Raw genomic sequence first — 24,964 nt, 5'->3', positions numbered from 1 at the left:
ATAAGATGCTATTAGGTGGGATAAATTTGACTGATAAGAACATATTCTTTAATTTACCTTTTTACTTTATACTATCTACCTCCTAAAGATTTCTTATGTCTGTAGCATAGCATAAGTAAGTAAATGCACTGCTGGCAAATTTACTGGCCTCTGCAATATAAAATACTGATTATTGTCAGAAGCCGGATTTTGAATAATTGATTTAGGAAATGCAATCAGCTGTGGTAAACCCTGTGCCATCAGACTACATTATTTCCTGACACACCATGAATTCCAGTATTGTAGAGTCTAATTTTATATCAAACAGAAAACGCCGTAATACACACAAAAAATAAAACACTAACCCCGATGTGTGCAATGACATATTTCTAAAAAGGCATGTTGCAGAGACAGTAGAAGTGGAATTTTCTACTCCATCTTTCTCTTCTACAAACAAAATTTAAATAACATCTCTTGAATAATCATCTTCAAAATACATTTCTAGTTCTCTATCTTTGTCACCTATGCTTTAAGCTTTCCAGAGGACCTGCTCACATGAAATGCTCCTGCCTTCTACCTTTTACTGCAGACACTGACTGTACGGCAAATCCACGCACACACAAGTTGTTGAAGAAAAAGGTCTTAATATATACATACCAGAAATGTACACAGTTTCATGGCTTTAACTGGAATGGGACTGTCTGCAGATTTATAGGCCATATTCTGAAAAGATCTATGAACTGGGGATAGTGCCACACAGTGAACTTCATTGTCTGATTGACAGATCATGGTTGCAATTTATGTTTCCATTAGAAAACCCTGTAGAACCCTTAATTTGAAGATACATGAAACATTTATAGATTTTTAACACAGAGGCTTGAAATTGTCTCCTGAACTGTTCTTTGTACCAACAAAGCAACAACCACTCTCAAGGAAAAAAACTCCTCACATTAAAAAGTGGGATTTTGTAAGTTTATTAATTTTTTATAAAACTAAGTAAACTCCACCATTTAGTTATCAGTCAACTTTACCCAATCATTGAATAGCTACTGAATATCTGCCTTCTATATAGGTAACCATGGAAACCAGGCACCATAGTAAAACACAGCAGTTTTCCTCTGATACAAGAACAGGAGACTACAGGACAAACTAAAGTTGCAGCAAACGAAGCTCTGTGAGTGCTCCCACTCCCAGTGGAAATGCTTTCCTACACACTCTGAGAGCCTATAACAGAGACAGGGCTGGAGAGCTCTGGCACTGAGGCTATGAGGCTAGTCTCATTATTCAAAGACATTTAATTGATTAATAAGTTATATATGTAATTAGGAATTTCCAGGCATATGCCTGTATTTTTTTTTTTTGCCATCTATTGCCAAGCTTATAAAAACAACAGTCCTTTACTCAAATTACTATATGAATAATTAAGCAGGCAAATACTAGATCATAGATGATAAATACTCAAAGACATGACTATATTCCATTCTGAATAATTATTCCATGTTATAACTATACCTTGCATTTCTTCAGCTACAGGCTCTATGGAACCAAGCTGGGAACTAAATTTCTGATGTCAAGAACTGCTTAAAGATTTCTCACTGAGAATGACTTTCACCAGCTCCCTCTCATTTCTGGCAGATGGCAGATAGTTTAAGCTCTTTGACAAGCACTCGCTGCCAATTCATTTCCCTTGCAAGCCAATGGGTAACCATTGCACGTCAACAACATTCACTTAATGTAATCTCTGCATGAAACAGCCTTTAATTCCCAGTCAGCTGCATTCTGTGCTAACTATACCTTTTAAAAAGTTTAAAGGTGGAGTCCCTTTTTCAGAGCATATTGCACCATTGAGTATTCCAACCCCAAACATGACAAATAGTTTGTGATATCCAAAAATTAATGTAAGGACACAATATTTCAATCAAGAACAAATGACGAAAAGAATTGTTCATTGTCTTTGATGTTGATAATATAGTGCACTCTAGAAGAGCTCCATCTAGAAAACTTAAACAACAAATGGTGGGGTTTTTTCTTTCAGAAACAACGCCTTTTGCCATGTTCAAGTTGTGGCATATACAGTTTCACTAAGAAACTGTTGTTGATGGTTTGAGAATATTATTAGGAAAAAAAGGAAAAGACAAGACCATCTATATGATATGCTTTCATAGTAGTAGGAAATAGCTAAAACAGAAAACATTTTTGAAAGGGAGAGATGAAGAATGCAAAAAATAGTAAAAGATTGAACAACTACATTTTGCAACATTTAGCAAGCTACTTGGCAAGCTCAGCTATTTGGCAAGCTCAAATTACATTTCAGAAACTGTAAAGCCACAAAGATGAAATTATCCTCTTCCAATTAGACTCCTTGCTCAAGACCATTACAGAATTTCAGTGGTATAGCTATTCTACAAATAACTACAGGACCTCCTCCTTCAATGGGATCAAGTGAATATCTCTCAGAAGCATCACAATCACTTCTTTAAAAAGTTTTTTTAAATAATGAGTGGAATGACACCAACCTAAAGAAAAAGACTCATTTGCTGTTATAATGAATCTGTAGCAACATAAAAATCCATCAGTGTTATAACTTTCAGGTCAACAAAATTTACTGCATAAAACATATAAATTGATTTAGTGTAAGGGGAAAAATAGACAATTGTCAAGGAATCATCCTGTGACCTAGTCAACATTACTGACAGAAAAAACTCTCTGTGACATTAGAGAAAGTTTAAGATGAATAATGAACAAATAAAAGATATTATAATGAAACTTTCCCTATTCTATATGTAGCTGTATCTGAAAACAAGACAGCACCTCTTAATCTTGTTTTGCCTTGGGTCATTTGGTACGTATTGCTTGTAATATTTTTTTGCATTTGTGTTTAAGGCTTCCTGTATACTCACAAAGGATTTACATATATTCTTATGTCTTTCTCAATCTATAAATTATGCTACAATTTTGGAAAATGTAGAGGATCGTATTTGTCCCAAGTTTGAAATGAACTGAATCACTGCTGGAGGAGAAGGAAGAAAAAAAGAGGTGAAAACTTTAAAGAGGAAAAAAAGCACTATAGATGAATAAAGAAATACAGGAACGTAAAGTAAATACATACGCAAGCACTGAGGTACTTCACCACTCCATGCTCCGTTCCCAACGCAAGTCAAAACAGCAGGAAAAGAGAGTTCATATCCTGGAGAGCAGACATAGCTAATGCTAAATCCCCAGTCCAAGTTTGTACCTTCCAACCTTCCATTAGAGATCTGCGGAGGAGTTGGGCAGGTAACAGCTGCAATAATATTCAAAATAATTAGGTCCAGCTGCTGTAAATATCCGCAGTGTACACAATTACTAGAAGAACCATATGTGCTAATTTCACCTTTTTTAGAGGACAATACAGTCAGGACACACTATCTTCCTCACTGTATTCTCCTCACATTTCCAGAATTTAGTATTTCTGGTTTCCTCCATTTACGAGACAGTGGCTGATTGATGAAGTGTCTTAAAAAAAACAGGATGCTGCATCAAGCCAAATAGGAAGACTACCTAAAAATCAGTATGGAGAATATGAAGTGTACAACAATTAAGAGATGTCTGTTAGTATAATACAAAATGATTTTGTTTGTCTGTTTAAAGAACACAGAGTACAATTATCACTAGTTACTGTGATAATGGTCAAATACTTTATTCCTGTTAACCAGCTTAGACATTTGCTAGACATTAATGCCCAGGGAAGAAATTCCAGGATGATTGCTCCAAAATATGACTTGAAAGCCTGTTTCTGAGTACTGCAATTTGGTTAGTATTTGCTTCATTAATAGCTCCTCAGCAAAAAGTGTCTATCTACTAGCCTAGAGGGAGAACATTTAAGAATTTGCAATCTCTTGAAATTGTCTATGTTGCTACCTCTAAAAAGACCAACAAAAGTATTTCAGTGTAATTTCTAATTTCCAAGCCTCTCAGGTAAAAACAGAAATATCTTCTACTCAGTTGTAGGAAAGAGGACTGAAAAACACCACAGGAGGACAGTACAAATGAACAGATGTAACTAGTGATGAAGATAAAATAGTTATTCACTGGATAATGGATTAGTAAAAGAAAATTGCTAATTGAGAGCTGAAGGAAAAAAGGTATAAAAGAAACAAAATGAAAAAAATCTGAATCAAAAAGAGAAAGGGGGAAACTGCAGTCTGGTGAATTTCCCACTGATTGGAAAAGGGGAAACATAACCCCCATTTTTAAAAAGGGAAAAAAGGAAGGCCTGGGGAACTACAGGTCAATCAGTCTCACCTCTGTGCCTGGCAAGATCATGGAGCAGATCCTCCTGGAAACTATGCTAAGGCACTTGGAAAATAAGGAGGTGGCTGGTGACAGCCAATATGGTTTCACTAAGGGCAAATCATGCCTGACAAATTTGGTGGCCTTCTATGACTGGGTTGCAGCATTGGTGGAAAAGGGAAGAGCGGCTGACATCTACCTGGACTTATGCAAAGCATTTGACACTGTCTCACATGACATCCTTGTCTCTAAATTGGAGAGACATGGACTTGATGGATGGACCACTCAGTGCATGAGGAATTAGCTAGATAGTCCCACTCAAAGAGTTGCAGTCAATGGCTCGATGTCCAAGTGGACACCTGTGATGAGTGGGGTTCCTCAGGGGTCAGTATTGGGACTGGCATTGTTTAACATCTTTGTCGGTGACATGGACAGGGGGATTGAGTTTGCCGACAACACCAAGGTGTGTGGTGGGGTCGACATGCTGGAGGGAAGGGATGCCATCCAGAGGGGCCTTCACAGGCTTGAGAAGTGTGCCCATGCCAACCTCATGAAGTTCAATAAGGTCAAGTGCAAGGTCCTGCATGTGGGTGGGGGCAATCCCAAGCACAAATACCGGCTGGGTGGAGAATGGATTAAGAGTAGCCCTGAGGAGACGGACTTGAGGGTGATGGTTGATGACAAGCTCAACATGAGGTGGCAACGTGCGCTTGCAGCCCAGAAGGCTAACCATATCCTGGGCTGCATCGGCCAGCAGGTCGAGGGAGACCCCACCTGGAGTACTGTGTTCAGCTCTGGGGCCCCCAAGAAAAGAAGGACATGGAGCTGTTGGAGTGAGTCCAGAGGAGGGCCACGAAGATGATCAGAGGGCTGGAGCACCTCTCCTATGAAGACAGGCTGAGAGAGTTGGGGCTGTTCAGCCTGGAGAAGAGAAGGCTCTGGGGAGACCTTCTAGCAACCTTCTAGTACCTGAAGGGGGCCTACAGGAAAGCTGGAGAGGGACTTTTTACAAGGACATGTAGTGATAGGATAAGGGTAATGCTTTTAAACTGAAAGAGGGTAAATTTAGGTTACATATTAGGAAGAAATTCTTTACTGTGAGAGTGGTGAGACACTGGCACAGGTTGCTCAGAGAAGTTGTGGCTGTCTCCTCCCTGGATGTGTTCAAGGCCAGGTTGGATGGGGCTTTGATCAACCTGGTCTAGTGGAAAGGTGTCCCTGCCTATGGCAGGGGGGTTGGAACTAGATGATCTTTAAGGTCCCTTCCAACCCAAACCATCCTATGATTCTATGATTCTATGAAATTTAGGCCAAAGTTACTAGAATTGATGAGAAAGAGAAAATGGGTAAAAAAAGAGAAAAGCTGGGAGAAACTGTTAGCAAAAAAGAAAGAAAGGAAATGAAACTAGTATGATTGAATTTAGTGGAGATAGTTGGGTTAAATGAGAATAGGTGGTGACTAAAAATAAAGCAGAAAACACACAGGTAACAGGAACAGAGGAATTGAAAAGCTGCACTCATAACCTTTAAACTCATGTTTAGACAGCTGTCATCTTGCAGGCTCAAAAGAAGTCAGAGGCACTAGATCAGGAGTACTGCGTATTTGAATGTGATCTGCAGAAGTTTCACCATGTATCTTTTCTCCATTCTTATTATACACTTCAGTAAGACAATCTCAACTATTTACATCGCAAAGATGCTCTGCAGGATCATTCATGGCTGTTTGAGAATACTGGATGAAAATAGTATTATTATCAAATAATCCTTTGCCAACCAGTAAACCAAATCTAAATTTTAAGGCCCTATTTTTTGTATTTTCTGTTTCTCTAGCTCTGGTTCATATTTGAAAAGAAAACACCAAGCAACCAACCCCCAAAAAAGGACATGATAACTTTTGCCATGCTTTCATGATGCTTTCATAAAAATAAGTCAAAATAAGTACTCCAAGCAGCAAAAGTCTGTCTGCATTCTCCAAGACCTTCATGACTAGTACTTTTAAAAAGATATGTGTGTTTTAACTGCTGAGCTGAATAATAAAGGATGAAATACTGGTCAATAATTAAGAAAGGAGATAGATGTATCATGAAAATAAGTTTAATATCAGGATTTTGGGGTGAAAAAATCAAAACAAAACTACACCGAGCAACAAGGCAGAATGTCTCTCTAAATATTTTGGTCAGAGATTTATCTATAAATATGTACAGCAACATTTCTCAATTTAAGAGCTGAAAATATAGCACATATGCAATCTGCAGAAAAGGCAATGCTTAAATAGTTGAATATTTAGTTGCAGACAAACATGCATCCTTTTGCAACTAGGCAAAGACAGAGAATTATTTATATCTTCTATTTCAATGGCACTGCAACAATTACACATCCATTTTCTGCCCAGTTCATTTTCCGATTATTTTAATCAAATGGTACCAGAGGACCCTGGCACTTCCTCCTGACAGTAAGAACTGTTTGTTATAGATTTCAAACACACTACTGCATATTATAAATTACTTTTAATTACACAGTCAAAGAAATGAGGGTTATTAACTTACCTCCTAGTGCTCTCACACAAACCTGTGTGGAGTAGAACAAAATTCTGAAATTCTGAATTCTAGATTCCTCATATGGTTTTTATTTAGTATTTATACAAGCCATAAATATGTATGACCTAAAACTAGAAAGGCTCAAAAACTTAAAGCCAAAATTGACAGTCTACCTCTTTCTTTATATGGTTTTGTTTGAATCAAATCAGAGTTAGATCTCCTGCTCCCAGTCACATGCCCTGCAGTCCTTAAGAATTTGGGGCTGGGAAACTGTATCATAAAAACCTGTTCTGTCTTATGATCATCTCACTGTTCGTTTACAGCCACTCTTGGAGACAGACAGACTCTTGGTCAATAGGACCAGTATGGCCATTCCTCTGTTCTTAAAATCAGTTTTGTAAATGAAGCTGAGGCTAGCTAAGAGCACAATACAAACAGCAAAAAAGTGAATTGTTAAGAGGATCTTGTAGTCTGACATTCTCAAGAATGTGTTGGGAAAATAACTTTAAAAATTGACATTATCAAAGGCGAATTATAATTAAACTGCACTTGATAAGATATTGAGAGAATTATACTCAGCAAGGAAAGTAATTGCAAATGGGGTGGAGATTTGAAATTTATTTGATCTGTTTTGATGAATGAATTCAGGGGAGGAAAATAAGAACTGCTGAGTATGTATGTAAAAGTACCTCCTGAAAACAAAACAGAAGGCAGATGGATAAGAAAAGTAAGTACAAACTTAGCCGACTAAATTTTAAAAGAATAGAGATCAGACATACTTAATGTGAACCCAGAAAGAAAACACCAAAATGGTAATGCTTCTTCTCTACAGCTGCAGAATCAGAAAGAGTGAGAAAAATTGCTCATAGAGAGAAGATGTTTTAGGGCTTAGCAAGTGAGTTTCTCAGAGAAAATTGTTTTGATGATACAGATAAGGTGGTCTTTCAGTAACGTTTGGATTTTTTGCTATTTAGTTTTCAAAAGAGAACATCAAAAAAAAACCAATAAAACAGAAATATCAGGAATGCAATTAGTAGAAGAGAGAAAAGGAAGATCTTGAGATTAATCCTTTCAGTTTTCACAGTAGAGAAAATAACGTGAAGCTGAAAAATGTTTATTAGGAAATTTGTCAGAAGGATTTAGTCTTTTTGCTGAGTATGTCGATACAGCACAGAGATGCTCAAAGATGCATGTCTAATGAAGAAGAAATTAGAGAAAAATCTTAGTATTATGGGTAGGATAACACAGAACAGTTTTCTTTTGACAAAGTTTGGTTGTGTATATGCAGACTTTTCCCAAAGGTGTCTTCACGTGCTTGAGAGGTCTTTTTGTAAAAACAGGGACATATATAAGGTAATTTTTGATATGACATGTTAACTTTAACAAACAAACAAACGAACAAAGCTAAACCATCATTTCATATTGGCCAATTCAGTTTAGCAGCAAAGCAATAAAATGTTCTATAAAGCTACGAAAAACTGTTCAACATACTGTGCTGGTATGAAAAATAAAAGGGAAAAGAAGCAAAGGATGAAATCACTGCTCCTGCAGCCAAAAAATTAATTCAGTGTATTCATACTAACAGTGAGTTTTGATTTCCGTCGATATATTTAGCTGATTCATTACAATAAACAGTGGATGTAAATGTCATGGAAGAAATAGTTGACAATCAAAATAAATGTTGTACCTTTGCATGTTGGGATTACTCCACTCCACGTGCCATTGCTAGTACAAGTGCGAATTAAGGAGCTATTTGATTCCATTGTATAACCAGGTTGGCACATATATGTAACATTTTGTCCAACAACATAATCATCACCATATCTCATGCCGTTGGCTGGGACTCCTGGATCTCCACAACTGATAACTGCAAGCAAACAGTTGAGGAACAGATTTTAAAACCTAAATGTGATTTATTTATATGTGAGGGGAAAAACATAGAGCAAAACTAGGAATTTATTGGGGAAAAATGAGAAGGAAAAAGTATCATAAATCTTATCTCCATCACGAGAAGATAAACATATATATCATCTGAATTAGTTGCCAAACACAACATGTGGAGATGTATAACAGTTACATTTGGAGAACAACAATACATCTGTTCAACAATAGAAGTAATGGACTGTACAATTTTCATCAGTAAAATTTCAAGAATATAAACCAAAAAAAACCCCAAGAAATAATCCATATATCACTACCACTTTGATACCCTCAAATTTTCCTATCAGTTCAGAGCTTCATTATTAAAGAAGCAGATATCTATTGTTTAGTTTACTTTTCCATGGATACATCTGGAAAAGAAACACAATCTGGAAAATTTAAGATGTATGTCTGCATAAAGCTCCCACTTTGTAAATGCTCACATGGTTCCTATGTACAGATGAGAATATTCAGGCAACCCCCAAACATGGGCCATGACTTATGAAAAAGTTAGGTCTCTGGTACTTTAATGAGTGGGAATGATTGTAAAACCTCTTGTGACTTTTTGTGTCAAGAGATAATTTAATTTTTAATGAAATTAAATATTGATAAAGAGTTAATAAAGAATTATATCATTATAATTTAAGAATAATGTTAAAAAAGGTAAGTTTCTCTCAGATCTAGTCAATTGGATCTATCAATTTCTGGAACAATTTTCAGAGTAAGAAATCTTGAGAACCCTAGAGGCAATGATAAAAAGCTGTTGTTTTCAGGAAAAAAACAAATCACTGGGAAAAAACGTCTAGTTCATACGAAGTACAGCACCCATGTGTTTTACAGTTTATCTTATAGTAAACTTGACAATCCTCCTACAGCATTGTTATTACCTCTGGATAATTGTGGGAGGCAATTTTCTGGGCAGAAACACATCCTGGCCACTTTTAACTCAATGCCAAAGCATGACCAATGGGAATGGCACTCTCTCTGTATTGGGGTTTCCAAAATGAGAAAACCCATGACTCCATGTTTGTAGTGTGTTCTGGCCAGGTCCCTTCATTTAAGTAATGGGGGAACTGAGAATCCAAGGTATATAGTATGCCTACTCTACAGTTTGTCACAGTCTGAATGAGCAGATACTAATTAAGCTGCATGTATAAAATCTTAAAAAAAAAAAAAGTCCCACACAATCGCTGTCTGTGAGTACAGAAGAGACTATAAAATATACCACAGGGTTATCTGTGTTAGTCTAAAGGTAGCTAGTGCAGTGATAAAGAAAATTAGAGATCAGCCTATTTTATTTTACTTAGTAACACAGAAAATTTTTTTAAAACTTAAAAAGTCATTGATTTTTCTTTGTCATTCTTCAAAAAATATAGAGCTGTGAAAGACAACTATTTCTCTTAGTTACACAAGTATATTCAAATACTCTGCATGTTATACCTTCCTTTATTTGACATATTTCATTTACTATCCTTAATGTTGCAAATTCAACTAAAATAATCCTTAATATTTTTACAGGTATTCTATTGTTTTGACTGGATTACAACATAATTCTCATGCCTTTATCCTTTTTTTCCTAATCCTTGCTTCATCTATTTAGATTTTCCTGTATGAAAAGTATTTCAAATCATTGCCTTACTAATTGCCTACACCATACACCATATATGATCAAACAGCTCCATAAACTATCCATTTATTTTATACTGTTGAAAACTATTTTCGTTGTTTATATAAATTTAGCTAAAACCATGTTCTTAGCTTTTTCATTCACTTTCCTTACAATCTCCATATCTTTCTTTTGGTCATTAATATAAACTTTTTGCTTCTTCCACTGTTACTGTAATGATTGTACCCTTTCCTGACACTTTAACATTGATCAGTTGTACAGCAAGAGTCACCATGGCTTTAGCAGATCTCTAGATTGTTCTACCTTCTCAAAATGCCTACCTTCCTGTAATTAACTTTTCAAGCCATATTTCAAAGTGAAAAAAAAACAGACCTGATTTTCTTTTACATGTTTTTGCCCTATTGTACTCTACTAGTCTTTGTCTTATGATAGGAAAAAGAATTGCATGAAAGAAAAGACTTGGGAAAAAAAGTAACTCTTCAAATTACTGTGTTGTAACATTAGAACTGTTCATAGAGGTGGGTTAGGAGTGCTAAGGAAAAGATTCTTTTGCTCTTTTGTCTTATACTGCAGCATTCGACTTTCAAAGAAAGTAAAAGTAGATGTAAGGAGGTGACCTAGATTTTACTGAGATACTGTGTTTTGTCATAAATATAGGAATAAAATTTAACTAAAACAAACATGTAGGAGCTACCTAGCAGGCTTAGTGGCATTTTCTGAAGTTCACGGATTTGGACAGTCAGAGAATCACAGAATGGTGAGGTTGGCAGGGACCTCTTGAGCTTATCTTGTCCAACTCCCCTGCTCAATCAGTCCATCCAAGGAGCCAAAGTCGAACCACCTCCACTTAAGTAATGTGGCAGACAAAAACCAGCTTAAGTTGTTGTAGTGATACTGACCAGAAGACCATTGTACATTGAGGAGTCAGTGAACCACAATACAGCTAACCTAAGGAGCCCCAGGCCTGTGCTGCACTGTGCTGCACATCAAGCGTGGCCTTCAGACCTGTGCTGTGCCCCATAGATCCCCTGGCCAGGGCACAACCTCAGCCAGCTCATTGCAACAGAAGAGCTGCAGGCAGCTCCCACGCCATATCAGTGATTACACCAGCTACATGTCCGTGCTTTTTATCTAGCAATGCAGCAAGAAGTTCTCATGAGAACATTGTTTCTGTCTGATTGTAGAAGTGATAGAGTTTTTTCCTTGTAGGAAAATCCTATAATAGCTTGAACAACTGGAAGGGGAGCATCTTTGCTACGGACAAGGTCTGCATGGCATGCTACGTGTGGAACAGAGTCTTGTTCAACGCTACACTGCCCAGGGCTCCCAGCAACTAAAGGGGCGTAAGATTATCTATGCTGTTCTCTTCTTATAGTGTTAGCTCTAAAAACCGGCATTTTCAATCATAAGCAAGAAGCAGCCCATTACATGGTATCTGTAATAAGTATGGGCTGGCTGTAAATTTTGATAACACCTGGACTGAACAAAAGTGACATGTCCTGAATCTTCTTATTAATAGGGACATGAGACAGAACAACCAATTAGGATGCTGATATGTGCTATGTGTCTGCTTAGAGTGTGTTTGGGGGCCCAGAAAGAAAGTGAAGATCCTGTCTGGAGAAAAGATCCTGGAATTGGGGAAGATCCTAGAAAAGGAGTTATGTGGAGACAAGTGACATGGGATGACCCTGACTGATAAGAACTGAGTTTCATATGAGCAGTGGCACAGCATGAACCAACAGGACTTTGTACCCATCCTTCCCAGGACAACAAAGAACTTCCCCAATGTAACCCTGATTGGAAGGGAGGAAGTGTGAGGTCATCAGGCAGGTAAAAGCTCTAAAATGCATAGTTCTTAAATGGACACCAACATCCAGATCCACTATGGGTTGTTTTCTACTTTGTGTCACCTGTCACAGACACTCAGGACAGATGTTTGCCTAAGCTTTTCTGGAAACCTGCAATGGTTCCATGAGGTTCCATGACTTGAACAGGCAATAAGCAAATTTTGGGAAATCTTGTCACAGTAAAAAATGTAGAGCATGGGTGCTGGTGTTGGCTGGGATAGAGTTAATTTTCTTCATAGTAGCTCATATGGTGGTGTGGATTTGTGATGAAAACAGTGCTGATAACATAAGGATGTTTCAGTTATTGCTAAATAATGCTTGCACAGCATCAAGGCCTTCTTTGTTTCTCATGCTGTCCTGTCAGTGAGCAGGCTGGGGGTGCTCAAGAAGTTGGGACAGGACACAGCTGGGATAACTGACCTCAACTGAGCAAAGGGATATTCCATGCCATATGATGTTGTGGTCAGCAATAAAAGCTGCAGAAGTGGGGAACATTCAGACTTACGGTGTTTGTGTTCCCAAGAAACCACTATGCGTGATGGAGCCCTCCTTTCCTGGAGATGGCTAAACATCTGCCTGCTGATGGGAATTAGTGAATGAATGCCTTACTTGCTTTGCTTGCATGTACAGCTTTTGTTTCACCCATTAGACTGTCTTTAACTCAACCCACAAGTTTTTGCACTTTAACTCTTCCAGTTCTCTTCCCCATCCCACTGCAAGGGAGGGAGGGAGGGAGGGAGGGAGGGAGGGAGGGAGGGAGTGGCTGTGTGGTGCCTAGTTGCCTACCGGGGTTAAACCACATGGTAGGAACAGTTAGGAAAAAAATTAAATAAAACCTGCCCTGTCAACAAAGTCTGTTGGCACTGCCATTTCTACTGCTTTGGATTCACTTTGAAATCATTATGAGAAAATTCTTCCCTTACAATAGATAATCTTCTTCAGGAATGTTTTATAGACTTGGAGTTAAAACTGGCAGGAGAAAGAGGGGATTTTTAACTCATGATCTGTTAAGTAGCTATTTAGCTAATATCATCTATTAACTCTTGTTAATTATCTTAGTGATTTAAAATTGATATATTGTCGTAAGAGAGAACATAGCAAGTTAATATATTTTAATATATAGTTTAATATATTTTTTATTTTATATTTAGATGTGCTAGGCAACTATAGAATTAAAGGTCTGTAGAAAGGGACACAGATTGGACACAGCTCTGAGCAACCTGCTCTAGCTATTCCTTTCATGAACAGAGGGGTTGGACTAGACAATCTCCAGAGGTGACTGCTGACCTCAGCCATTCTGTGATGCTGTAAAATGACTCACCATTCCTGGGTATTTTAGAGCTGCTGCTAGTATCTGTAACAGCTCAGACAGATACAAGTTGTAGCACCTAGTAGTGCTTCTGCCCCCCTTTAGGAATTAGTTAATAGTCAACAATGATCAAAAAGGCAGAAATTAGTCAGGCTGCGATTCTCAGAGTTCGTACCTTTTTTTTTTGGTAAGATTTTCATTCAACCATTCTTTTCATATTCTGACCACTCCAGGGCATACACGTCAAACTAAAAACCCCTAAGCAACTTTATGACTGGAATAAACATATAAGGGGATATACTTTTTAGATGTGTAATCATAACAAAGAGAGAACTGTGTATTAGGAACATCAATAAATATATTGTATAACAAAGTTAAAACATATATATATATTAATTAAATCAATACTATTTTTTTCTATTACATATAATCTTCATAATGCCTCTCTGTTTTATTAGGATACTTTCTCTGTTAAGATATTTTTCTAGGTTTTAATCAAAAATCCCCAGTTTCTACCTGAGTATTGTTTTTTGAGAAGACTGTTCTGGCGTGTACTTAATCTAAATGTCATTCTAAAATACAAGAAAAAAATATAGATGCAGTTACCATCACAGAACGCCTTTATCCTTGGTACAATTAATCTGGTTCTCACTATAATTTGGAAAACAATAAATGAACAAAAACATTGGGCTCTCTCACAGTTTGCTGACTGCAAAAGCAGCTGTTCACATGCTTACAATTAAAGATGGATTTAAAAATCAACACAAGAAGTTTTCTTTATCACCTTACTTTTGGCCTGGAGGTTGCTGTAAGTGCGTAAAGTAGCCAACTCTATGAAAACTAGGGTACTAGTTCAAAATTTAAGCAACAGTTTGCTATAGCTCTGATGAGGATGTTTCCTGAAAATGATAGGCAGTCTAATGTGTCACATAAATATAAAATTTTCATAATTGTTACTAAAAGATGAACTAGGACATGTAATAAAGCAGCAACAGATGGGCTTGAAAATAAACTATTGCAAAATGCTTATTATGAATGTGAGAGAAGCTCAAATATCTTCTGTCAGCTGGGTAACTAAAGCAAGTATAAGGTTAATGAAGAGGCCAAATAGAAGATGTTATCTGAACAAGAGACAACAGTTTTGACCTCAGAGTCACTACAAAAAGAATTCTCAAGTGTTCGCTTCAAAGTTTTTATTAAAAAAACATAATCTTCATCTTGTCATAACACTATAATCTTTAAAAATATTTCATGTACAAAATTATGTATGTAGTGCAAGAAAAAGCATTATTTGCATCCACTTTCTATTTTTTACTTTATTGTCTTTCAGAGGAGAGAAAAACAGAGACTATTCATTAGAGATGCGTCTTACTTGTGCAGTTTGGCAAGGATCCAGACCATGTTCCATTGGCAGTGCATTGTCTTACAGATGATCCAGAAAGTATGTATCCTTCCATGCATGAATAAATTACTGAATTAGAGAATGTAGTTCCATCAATACGAAATACTTTTCCATTAGCGGTTGTTCCTGGATTACCACACTGCACAGCTATAAAGCAAAATGTTAAACATTGTTTTAATGTAGTAAAGATAATTTTTGAAATAATAATGTCTAAGGAAAATCCTGCTGCCAGCAGTGTTATGTGGTAGAAATCTATGCTGTTATCCTGAAAAACGTAAGTTTCAATACCTACTGATAAAGCACGTTGTACAGTAAATAGCTGCTTGCATGCATTACTTGTTTTTACTCTTTTGTATGTAGGGTAACACAGCCTACGAATGTAACTTTGAAATCTGCATTACAGAAAAGCTGGTTTACCTGCAAAGACACACTCCCAATTATAAGGAAATGCCTGATCCTCAGTTATCACTGTAGATTTAATTTAACTCTATAGTATGCGTGCACTTTATAGCATCACCAAAGTACTTTTCCTACCTAATTCAAAGCACAGGATAGAGTCAAACTATTATTTCATAGGCAGGTGTAACCCTGATGTTTCCCAGTTCTTCAATGCTCAGCTTTGGAATTTGAATGTGTCTGTCTTATGTGATTACATATATACATCTAATCTATATGACCTAAACTAGAACAATATACCTGTGTGTACATTACACACATGTGTATATACATATATATATACACACATATGAACGAGATTCATCATTTCAGAAGATTTTTAGGGGGAAAAATAACACCAAAATTATCTCAAAATGTAAAAGGAGATTTTTACATAGTAAAATATAATAGATAAGATCAAAGATCTTATATTTGATAAGATCAAAGAAGATAGATAAGATCAAAGAAGATAGATAAGATCAAAGAAGAACAGCAGAATGTTCAGTTGGGCTAAGCATATACCTTCAGATACCAACACACAAACGTATATATATTTATGTTGTGTCAGGATGGCAATCATTCAGCAGAATGGATATTACAAAACCAGTTTGTGAAATGAGTTTTTAAAATGAGATGACTATTGCATACAGATAATGTAGTCAACTGATAATCAGGAAGCTTTTCTTTGAAGAAGAGTCTTGTGAATTATTTCCTATTTTTGAATAAAGATAATTAAGGTAATAAATAATTCTCCATAAATATACTGCTAGAGCTTTCTTTTATGATAATACATACAGCTCAACATTTCATCTGCTATTGAAAAAGAACAATGTCAACAGTATTAGTAAATAAAATTTTTAAGCCAATCATTTGTGACATAGATGTATTTAGTGAAATCCTGACATTGACATTTTCCTAAAACTCTGCTCTTTTCTTGGAAATTCAAACGTATAATGGCTGTAATTAAAGATGTTGACCATGTAATTAAATGGTTGTAATTAATGGATGTAATTAAAGGAAAAAATCTTTCAGTAAAAAATGAGTTCTAGAGGCCTTGTCTATTTCTTTTTCTGTTTAGTTTTCTGTACATGTATAGTTGACTCTGACACAAGATTGAGAAAAAATAAACAGTTCCGTACAGGTCTTTTTTTCTGAAAACTTTGAAAACATGCAGTTTCATGGGTGCCTGGATCTGATTTCAAATTTGTCACCTGATGCCAAGCCATTACTATGGTGTAACAACTTATCTGAAAAATTTAATGGACAGTCTAAAATCAACTGTATATGATTCACAACAGAAAACTGGCAATGTAAAATTGGTTTTCTGATTAGCACAAGACAGTTTAAAAAAAGAGTGGATCTTCTGTGATTTACCTTTGCACTCAGGTTGTCTCCCTGTCCAACTTCCATTTGCCATACATGTTCTTTCTTCTGAGCCATGGAGGATATATCCAATATCACAGCTGAAATGTACTGTGCTTTTAATTTTAAAATTGTTTTCTTCTCTAGACCCATGACCTGGGATACCTGGATCACCACAAGAACCAGCTGTATCACCTAGAATTTAGAGTGCAAAGATTAGAATAAGTAAGAAATATTATTATGATACTGCATTTAAAATATAGGTTTCCATGTATTTATAAATAAATTTATATTTATATTTTTAGAAATAAACTTGTATCTCAGTGGGTGTTAATCCTTGTAATTATGAAATTACTTGATTCTCAAATAATTTCTTTTTACTTATTTTATATAAGTACAGAACAGAAATTATAATTATCTCAAGATTCTCTTTAGCCTATGCTAAACTTTTGGTAACAGAATCATCAAATAAGAATAGGGAAACAAAAAGAATGCCCCAAAACCCTGGTCATTTTTCATTTAAAATAAGGAATTCTGAGGAAAATCAAGGTCCTGATCATAAAGGTAACTTATTTGTTTGCCTGTAACAAGTATTTATAAAATACTTCCTACTTTTATGATATCATTAGAGTTGTAACAGTAGAGTTTGTAACAGTTGTCGGAGTGACTGGTTGAAAGAAAGCTCTAGTCTACAATTTTATGTTTATCTGACAGGAAGCATTTCCCTGATTTACAGAAAAGTTGAAAGTTCACTTCAAGACTGCCTGATAGCTAAAATCTCCCTCAGCTAGAAATATTTAAGCAAATTGAGAGAGTTAATGTTTTCTATTATCTGTTATATATCAACATTAAAATAATCAACATTCATATTAATATCAGCAATAGCAATATCTAAGGTTATATATCTGAATCTTCATTTATACTGAGAACTTTTAGGAAGCTCTAGGTAATACTATATTTGCACAGCAGGTCAGTTGTTCAAATCTTTTAATGTGTACTTATGTACATATTAAAGTACATGTATGTATTTAATATGTACATATAAAACATGCTATTTTATCTTTTTAAAGGTTTTTAAGCAAGTTTTCTGTGTAATAAGACATGAAGGTATATAGTATTACTGAGTTTCAACACAAAATATTTGAATTCTAGAATTTTTGGAGCTGCACTGTTCAGGTTTTTGTCCATGGATATTCAGCTTCATCATAATATTTTTGAAAGCATATCTGTACTGTTTTGTACTTAGTTACCCTAATGTAAATAAAGAAGAAACATTTTAAGAATCGGCTAGAAAGCTTTAATTCAACAACTGAAGAACATCATATTATAGCTTCACATTAGAGACAATTATATTAAAAGATTTTTACAAATGACGTAAAGAATGTTTTCTGTAGAATAGCCATACTTGTCTGGTATTTATCTAAGCTTAAATAGCAGTAATAAGAGAAGTTCTTACACAGAAGTAGTAAACAAAGTTGTCTGCTCCAAGTACCCAGAAGACCAGAAGTGACAAACTCACTATCTATGGGCTCTATGGGAAGTTAGGACCTTGGAGTTGTAGATGCAGAGAAAAACAGACCTTCCCTTGCCTTGGTTGGCACTGTATGTGTGTAAACTATACTGTCGGAGTTACTGGTTGGACACATTTCTTTACTAACAAAAGCATGTATAGAACTGAATAGTGGAAGGAAGAAGAGTAGAACTTGCTTGCTTTGCTTTGAGAATTATGATATATAGGCAAATACTTGGTTTAGTCCAATATGTCCAAGAAGCTGACTATACTTTTGTAATTTCTGAAGACAGCTCATTTGCCAACCTGCAGCTTTGTAGGTCATGCTTACTATGCTTTATCTCCTTTCATATAGGCCATGATTCCTTCCTTCCCCACAAATTTATTGAAAAACTGTATAGCTAAGCACCTCACAGGAGTTGATCTGCACAGCTCCTATAGGCTTGTGGGAAAAGAGAATGTAGCTATACAGCCTCAGTCTGAAGGTACATCTGGAGAGTCACAGAAAAGGGTAGAACTTTGCTTGGAAATGCAAAAGAGAACAAACCTGGCAGCTCGTGCTAACTGTCCAACCCCTTGCTGAAGCAGCTGACAGACCTCTCCAACCTCTTGCTGAAGTAGCTAATTGTGAACCACTCTCACTAATTTAGCAGCCAATTTTATCATTGATTAAGTTAACCAAGCTTAAACAAACACCTTTCATTTGAGAATAATCAAACAAATTAATGTAATCATGCCTATTACATTACGAAAGTTTATAGCATGTGTGTGCAAAAAGTACACGGACCTATGTATTTTAATGCTTTCAGAAATAACAAATTAACTCAAGTAAGTATAAGAGCTAGCTGACTGTTTCATTCAAAATCACAGACTCAGAAGTTTAGGCTCTTCTCTGTTTACCCATTTCATTACATGACACAGATCAGTAAAGCAGCCTCCCAGCCATCTTTAAAAAGAAACAGTAAATAGTTCCAAATTATAGTAAGTAAAAAATTTTAAAAGCTTTCAAAATACTTCACATCCAAGCTACTTAGGTGACTTAACATCCCTCTAGTTTGAAAATAGTCTGCTACATATTTTTACAATAATTTTAAAATGGCCCGGATCAAGATAGTTTTTTGTTATTTTGAGAATCCATATCTTCCATTTTCCAGTATTATTTATTTAGACTATGAAGAATTTAGGGCAGAGCTTATTATTCTACACTTGTAAAGTCTTTACAATAACATCTCAGTTTTCAGCAAGTTGCTTGACATTATGCCTAGAATAATTTTATGATGAAAAAGTGAAAATAGGCTTTTTACTATGCCAAGTATAAATTATATAGTATTCTTGTAAATGAAATCATGTGTTCTTTCCTAATGCCTAATTATTACCTGGAACTATTACTCTTTGAATCTGAGGGAGGTTAAGTGCCAGCTCTTTTGATTAAAGGTTATAGAAATAATTTTTCTAAATGACTAATCACATCAGGAAGTGACAGTGATATAATCAATGATATCATATCAGAACATATTTTTATTACCTCATGTAGAGATTCAACTAAGTGATTTTCACAGTCAGTTATGACCCATCCTTCACCCCCATGTGTAACAAATCCTCAGCTGACATTTAATTTTAATGAAAAGGAGAATATTTAGACCACTTAAGTAAGTGCACAACCATTGCTGCACTTGAGGAATTCTAAGTTGCTGCAAATCTCTGACTCCAGCTGACAGGCATGTGATGACTGAAAGCTGGGTTTCTGAATGCCAACAGGTTATCAGTGGGACATGTCAATTCCTTATAGCTCTAGGATGTGAAACAAAAAGTGCCATGTTACAAAAAAGGAACCTACCTTAGGGATGATGTGGCAAAATTTGGTAACCTTATATTTGCTGACAGAGCAGTTTCTGTTTGAATTCTCCTCCGTATATGAAAAGGACAAGCATGCTGTATCTTTTTCAGTTTAACATTCTATATTATTTATTATTAATATCATCATCAAAAAATCCACAAAGTTTAAGTCTTTAATATACATTAAAAATTAAGAAATCAAGTTATCAAGGCTAATAATGAAAGCTAATGATTTAACATATTTTTAGATACAAAATATGGAAATTCTGTATGGTAATCTGCAAATTAATTTAAAATGAGAAAGCATTTCACGTATATACTTTGAAAACAAAGTCTCAAATTGTCCTAAACTAGAATTATAGTTTGGTACAGTACAACTTCAGAAAATAACAGTTTGTATTCTGTCACAATTTGATTCACTATGATGAACATTTGTATCTATGTCAAAGCAATGTTTCTTCATGTATTGAGAAAAATGTATTAGATACAATTAAAGTTTGCTATCTGTGGGTATAAAAATTGTCATTAGAAAAAAAAAGTATTTTCATGTACATCACTTATGAATTCTTATCCCAAGATATTTCAACACTTATTTAATTTAATAGCAGAATGATTATAGAAAAGTCTTATTTTCAGTAAGTATTTTCATGTACATTTTTAGGCTTCCCATTTGTATTCCTTGATATTTTTTCTATTTCTTTAATTTTGTTTTTAATTCACAAATTAGATTTTTTTTTTTGCTTATGAAGACTATGGAAAACTACAATGAATAGTCTTAGATTTTATGTAAAGAGGATTTTTTTTCCCCAAAATGAATATGAATATGTATGCATATTAGCTGTAAAAACATTTCTGATGAACCTACTCTGAATTTGCAATTCACATAATATATCATTAATTATTAAGTAATATTATTTTACATTAAACTTTGATTTCTGGCACATAGCTCTCAACATCACAGATTATAAGAACTTGATCTTTGTTTCAACTGTGGCAAGTTTCGCTCTGGTTTTATTGATAGAAAATTGAGGGATTAAAATAGGTGTTCACACTCTCTAGTTTCTGGCACATTTTAGATTGTAATCCAGATTAGTCAAAGAATAGGGACTCACAGAGCAAAATAATACCATTTAGATTGTCCATGTCTGCAACTGCTTCCTAAAAGTTTCCAGTGGAAGGTTCAGATACTGAAAAATTCTTCCAACCCTTTGGAATTTAGTGCAAGATTTTAACCAACAAGCACTATTTTAATATTTGTTTCTAATTTTTAACCATTTTTGTGCCATGGGCTGTAAAAAAATGCATATTCTGAAACTGTAGCTGACATAATCAGTTTATACCTGAATACACTAAAGAAATGAAAGCAGGAGGACAAAAAAAATTCTATTAGAATATGTGAGACCCCCCCTGCAGTACTGTATTCAGTTCTGAGGTTCCCAGTACAAGGAGGACATGGACCTCCTAAAGCAGGCCTAAAGGAAGATCACAAAAATGATCAGAGGGCTGGAATCCCTCACGTATGCAAAAAGGCTGAGAGAATTGTGGTTGTTCAGCCTGGAGAAGGGAAGGCTCCCAGGAAGACCTTATTGCAACCTTTCAATATATAAAATCATAGAATAACAGGTTGGAAGGGACCTCAAGGATCATCTGGTCCAACCTTTCTTGGCAAAAGCACGGTCTAGAGAAAGTATATAAGAAAGACGGAGAGAGGCTTTTTATTAAGGCCTGTAGTGACAGGACAAGGGACAACTGCTTTCAACTGAGGTTGTAGGTTTACACTGGACATAAAGAAGACTTCTTTTATGATGAGTGTGGTGAGACACTGGACCAGTTTACCCAGAGTTGTGGATGCCTCATCCTTGGAAGTGTTCAAGGTCAGCTTCGACAGGGCTTTGAGCAAGCTGATCTAGTGGAAGATGTCCCTGCCCATGGCAGGGGGGTTGGACTAGATGATCTTTAAAGGTCTGTACTGACCCAAACAATTTTATGATTCTATCATTTACTAATGCTGTGAAGAACCTTGGATTTTGAGTGTGAAACTGGTATTTTCTGGCAGTACTGTCAGATTTGCATATCGGTTATTTTTCACTTCTTGTTTTGGCATAGGTGTAACCCAAGAAAAAATATATCACTTGTTTTCTTCCTATTTTCACTCTTTGAAGATATCTAAGTATTCTGAATTATACAGGTCTGAATAAGGTCCAAAACCCCACTGATTTCTTTAATCTATATTATGGAAACATGATGATGACAAGAATATTTATTGAGAATTAAAACTGATATCATGATTAACCTCTATCACAATGTGTATTTACATACTCTAAGATAAGAAATGGGATTTAGCCAAGTCCCCAAATATGTGTGTGACTTGGATTTTTCATAGAATCATAGAATCATAGAATTGTTTTTGTTGGAAAGGACCTTTAAGATCACCAAGTCCAATCATTAACCTAACACTACCTAGTCAATCACTAAACAATATCCCTGAGCACTACATCTACTCGTCTTTTAAATACCTCCAGGGATAGGGACTCCACCACTTCCCTGGGCAGCCTGTTCCAATGCTTGACAACCTTTTCTGTGAAGAATTTTTCCTATTATCCAATCTAAACCTCCCCTGGCGCAACTTGAGGCTGTTTTCTCTCGTCCTATCACTTGTTACCTGGGAGAAGAGACTAACAACCTCCTCGCTACAGCCTCTTTTCAGGTACTTGTAGACAGCAATAAGGTCTCCCCTCAGCCTCCTTTTCTCTAGACTAAACAACCCCAGCTCCCTCAGCTGGTCCTCATAAGACTTGTTCTCCAGACCCTTCACCAGCTTCGTTGCCCTTCTTTGGACTCTTTTGGACTCTTTTGTTCTTCATTTGATCACTGCTGTTAGAGTGAATCAAACTGAAGTTGTGAAATGAACATTCCTAAGCATGAAGTTGTTTAGAAAACATATTTCGTCATTGGTAAGGGCTAATCTATTACAAGGATTAGATGGTGTTCCCTCAAAATCAAGCATCCTATCCTGAAATTATGTGGAGCCCACTGGGCCTTATTATAAAGATGGATGTATTGTGCAATTAAGATATACTTGAGCTGTCACCAGGTCAGTAGATATTTTGCAAACTAAAAAAAAAAGAATTAACCCATTATCTTGAAGAGATAATGATGCAAAGTTTCCCTGTGGAAATTAATATTCTTTCCAAAAGTCACATAGAGAATATTTTCAAAACGAACCAGTTCCTTTAATATTCTATTGAAGGTGCAATTTCCTATTTGTGTTAAATATCGCTGAGAAGATCTACTTCTCCCAAATTATTTTCTTGCTAATAGTGTTTTACTTATTTTGGTTTTACTTTTTTTTTTTTGCTTCTATTGAGATAGTACTTCAGTTTTATAAATGATTTTCCAGATTTTAAAATTACCTTCTGACAAAATCAAAATAAATTTAAATTTACTTCAGGGAACACTCATTAATTCAAAAATATTACCTGAGCAATGAGGAAGAGATCCGCTCCAGTGTCCATTTAACTGACATGTACGAGACGACTGCCCTAACAGCAATCTTCTACCTGTGCAGGTATAATGAACAGTAGAACCAAACGTATATTTATCTCCAGACAGGACCGCGTTAGGAGGAACGCCAGGATGGCCACAGTCAATCACTACAATGCATAATTATTGGAGATAAAAAAAGGTTATTATCACTGATCAAACAGTTTGTAGTTATAATTTTCTTAACTCCATACATAAACTTCGTGAAGGGGCTGACCTTTTTAGGGTTTGGGGGAGGGGGGCACATTATATGGTTAGAAATGCAAAATATATTACAGACCAAAAGCTGTGAAACAAATGTTTGGAGATGTCAAAAAGGTATGTAAAGATACAGATATAGATGTCCAAAGACACTCATTCACTAAGTTGATCTTTATGGCATGAACACATGCACACACACGCAAACACCCACTCATGCACATACTCTTCAGAAGAAAAATACAGGAAGACAGTATCTGCCAAAGTCACTGCTGAGGTAGAGAATACTCAAACCTTCATCTCTCATCCACTGGTACCAAATTATTGGTCACGTAGTCTATTAAGTTTATAAATAAGAAAATTTTTGCTAAATTTTGCTACAAAATTTAATGCTAACATACTAATTTCATATTCATGGTTGTGTTTACTTAAAATATTGTATTGCACAAATAAAATATATGTTAACGTATTTTTAAAGTATCCATTAACATCCATTGATGTTAATTGCACAAAGATTGGAGGGAATTTCTGTAGGATCCCAATCTTAGAAATGATCATGGATAAACTCCCTATCAGTTCTTTATTGAGTATATTTTGATCAATAACTGCTAGTAATTTCATAGAATCATAGAATGGTTTGGGTTAGAAGGGACCTTGAAGATCATCTAGTTCCAACCCCCCTGCTGTACCCAGCAACATCTTTCACTAGACCAGGTTGCTCAAAGCCCCACACAACCTGGCCTTGAACACTGCCAGGGAGAGGGCAGCCACAACTTCTCTGGGCAACCTGTGCCAGTGTCTCACCACCCTCACAGGAAAGAATTTCTTCCCAATATCTAATCTAAATCTACCCTCTTTCAGTTTAAAACCATTCCCCCTCGTCCTGTCACTACTTGTCCTTATAAAAAGCCCTTCTCCCACTTTCCTGTAGGCCCCCTTCAGATACTGGAAGGCTGCTATGAGGTCTCCCCAGAGCCTTCTCTTCTCCAGGCTGAACAGCCCCAACTCTCTCAGCCTCTCTTCATAGGAGAGGTGCTCCAGCCCTCTGATCATCTTCGTGGCCCTCCTCTGGACTCACTCCAACAGCTCCAAGTCCTTCTTATGTTGGGGGCCCCAGAGCTGAACGCAGTACTCCAGGTAGGGTCTCATGAGAGCAGAGTAAAGGAGCAGAATCACCTCCCTCGACA

At 36.0% G+C, this 24,964-nt stretch overlaps 1 protein-coding gene across 3 annotated transcripts in view; it reads right to left on the bottom strand.

Moving 5' to 3' along the window:
• CSMD3 (CUB and Sushi multiple domains 3) overlaps positions 1 to 24,964 on the bottom strand; it is a 790,297-nt gene that overhangs the window by 34,547 nt on the left and 730,786 nt on the right. For all 3 annotated transcript variants that reach the window (XM_068397267.1, XM_068397268.1, XM_068397269.1), the window contains 5 exons: positions 23,516 to 23,689; positions 16,703 to 16,885; positions 14,864 to 15,040; positions 8,476 to 8,655; positions 3,089 to 3,262 (listed from right to left, as the gene is read on the bottom strand). In XM_068397267.1, the coding sequence (XP_068253368.1) occupies positions 3,089 to 3,262; positions 8,476 to 8,655; positions 14,864 to 15,040; positions 16,703 to 16,885; positions 23,516 to 23,689 (888 nt within the window). The remainder of the gene's footprint in view (positions 1 to 3,088; positions 3,263 to 8,475; positions 8,656 to 14,863; positions 15,041 to 16,702; positions 16,886 to 23,515; positions 23,690 to 24,964) is intronic.

The sequence above is a fragment of the Nyctibius grandis genome, chromosome 3 (genome assembly GCF_013368605.1).
Source record: "Nyctibius grandis isolate bNycGra1 chromosome 3, bNycGra1.pri, whole genome shotgun sequence".
Classification (NCBI taxonomy): Eukaryota; Metazoa; Chordata; class Aves; order Nyctibiiformes; family Nyctibiidae; genus Nyctibius; species Nyctibius grandis.
The sequence above is the reverse complement of the archived record's forward strand: the minus strand, read 5'-3'. Positions and strand labels throughout refer to the sequence as shown.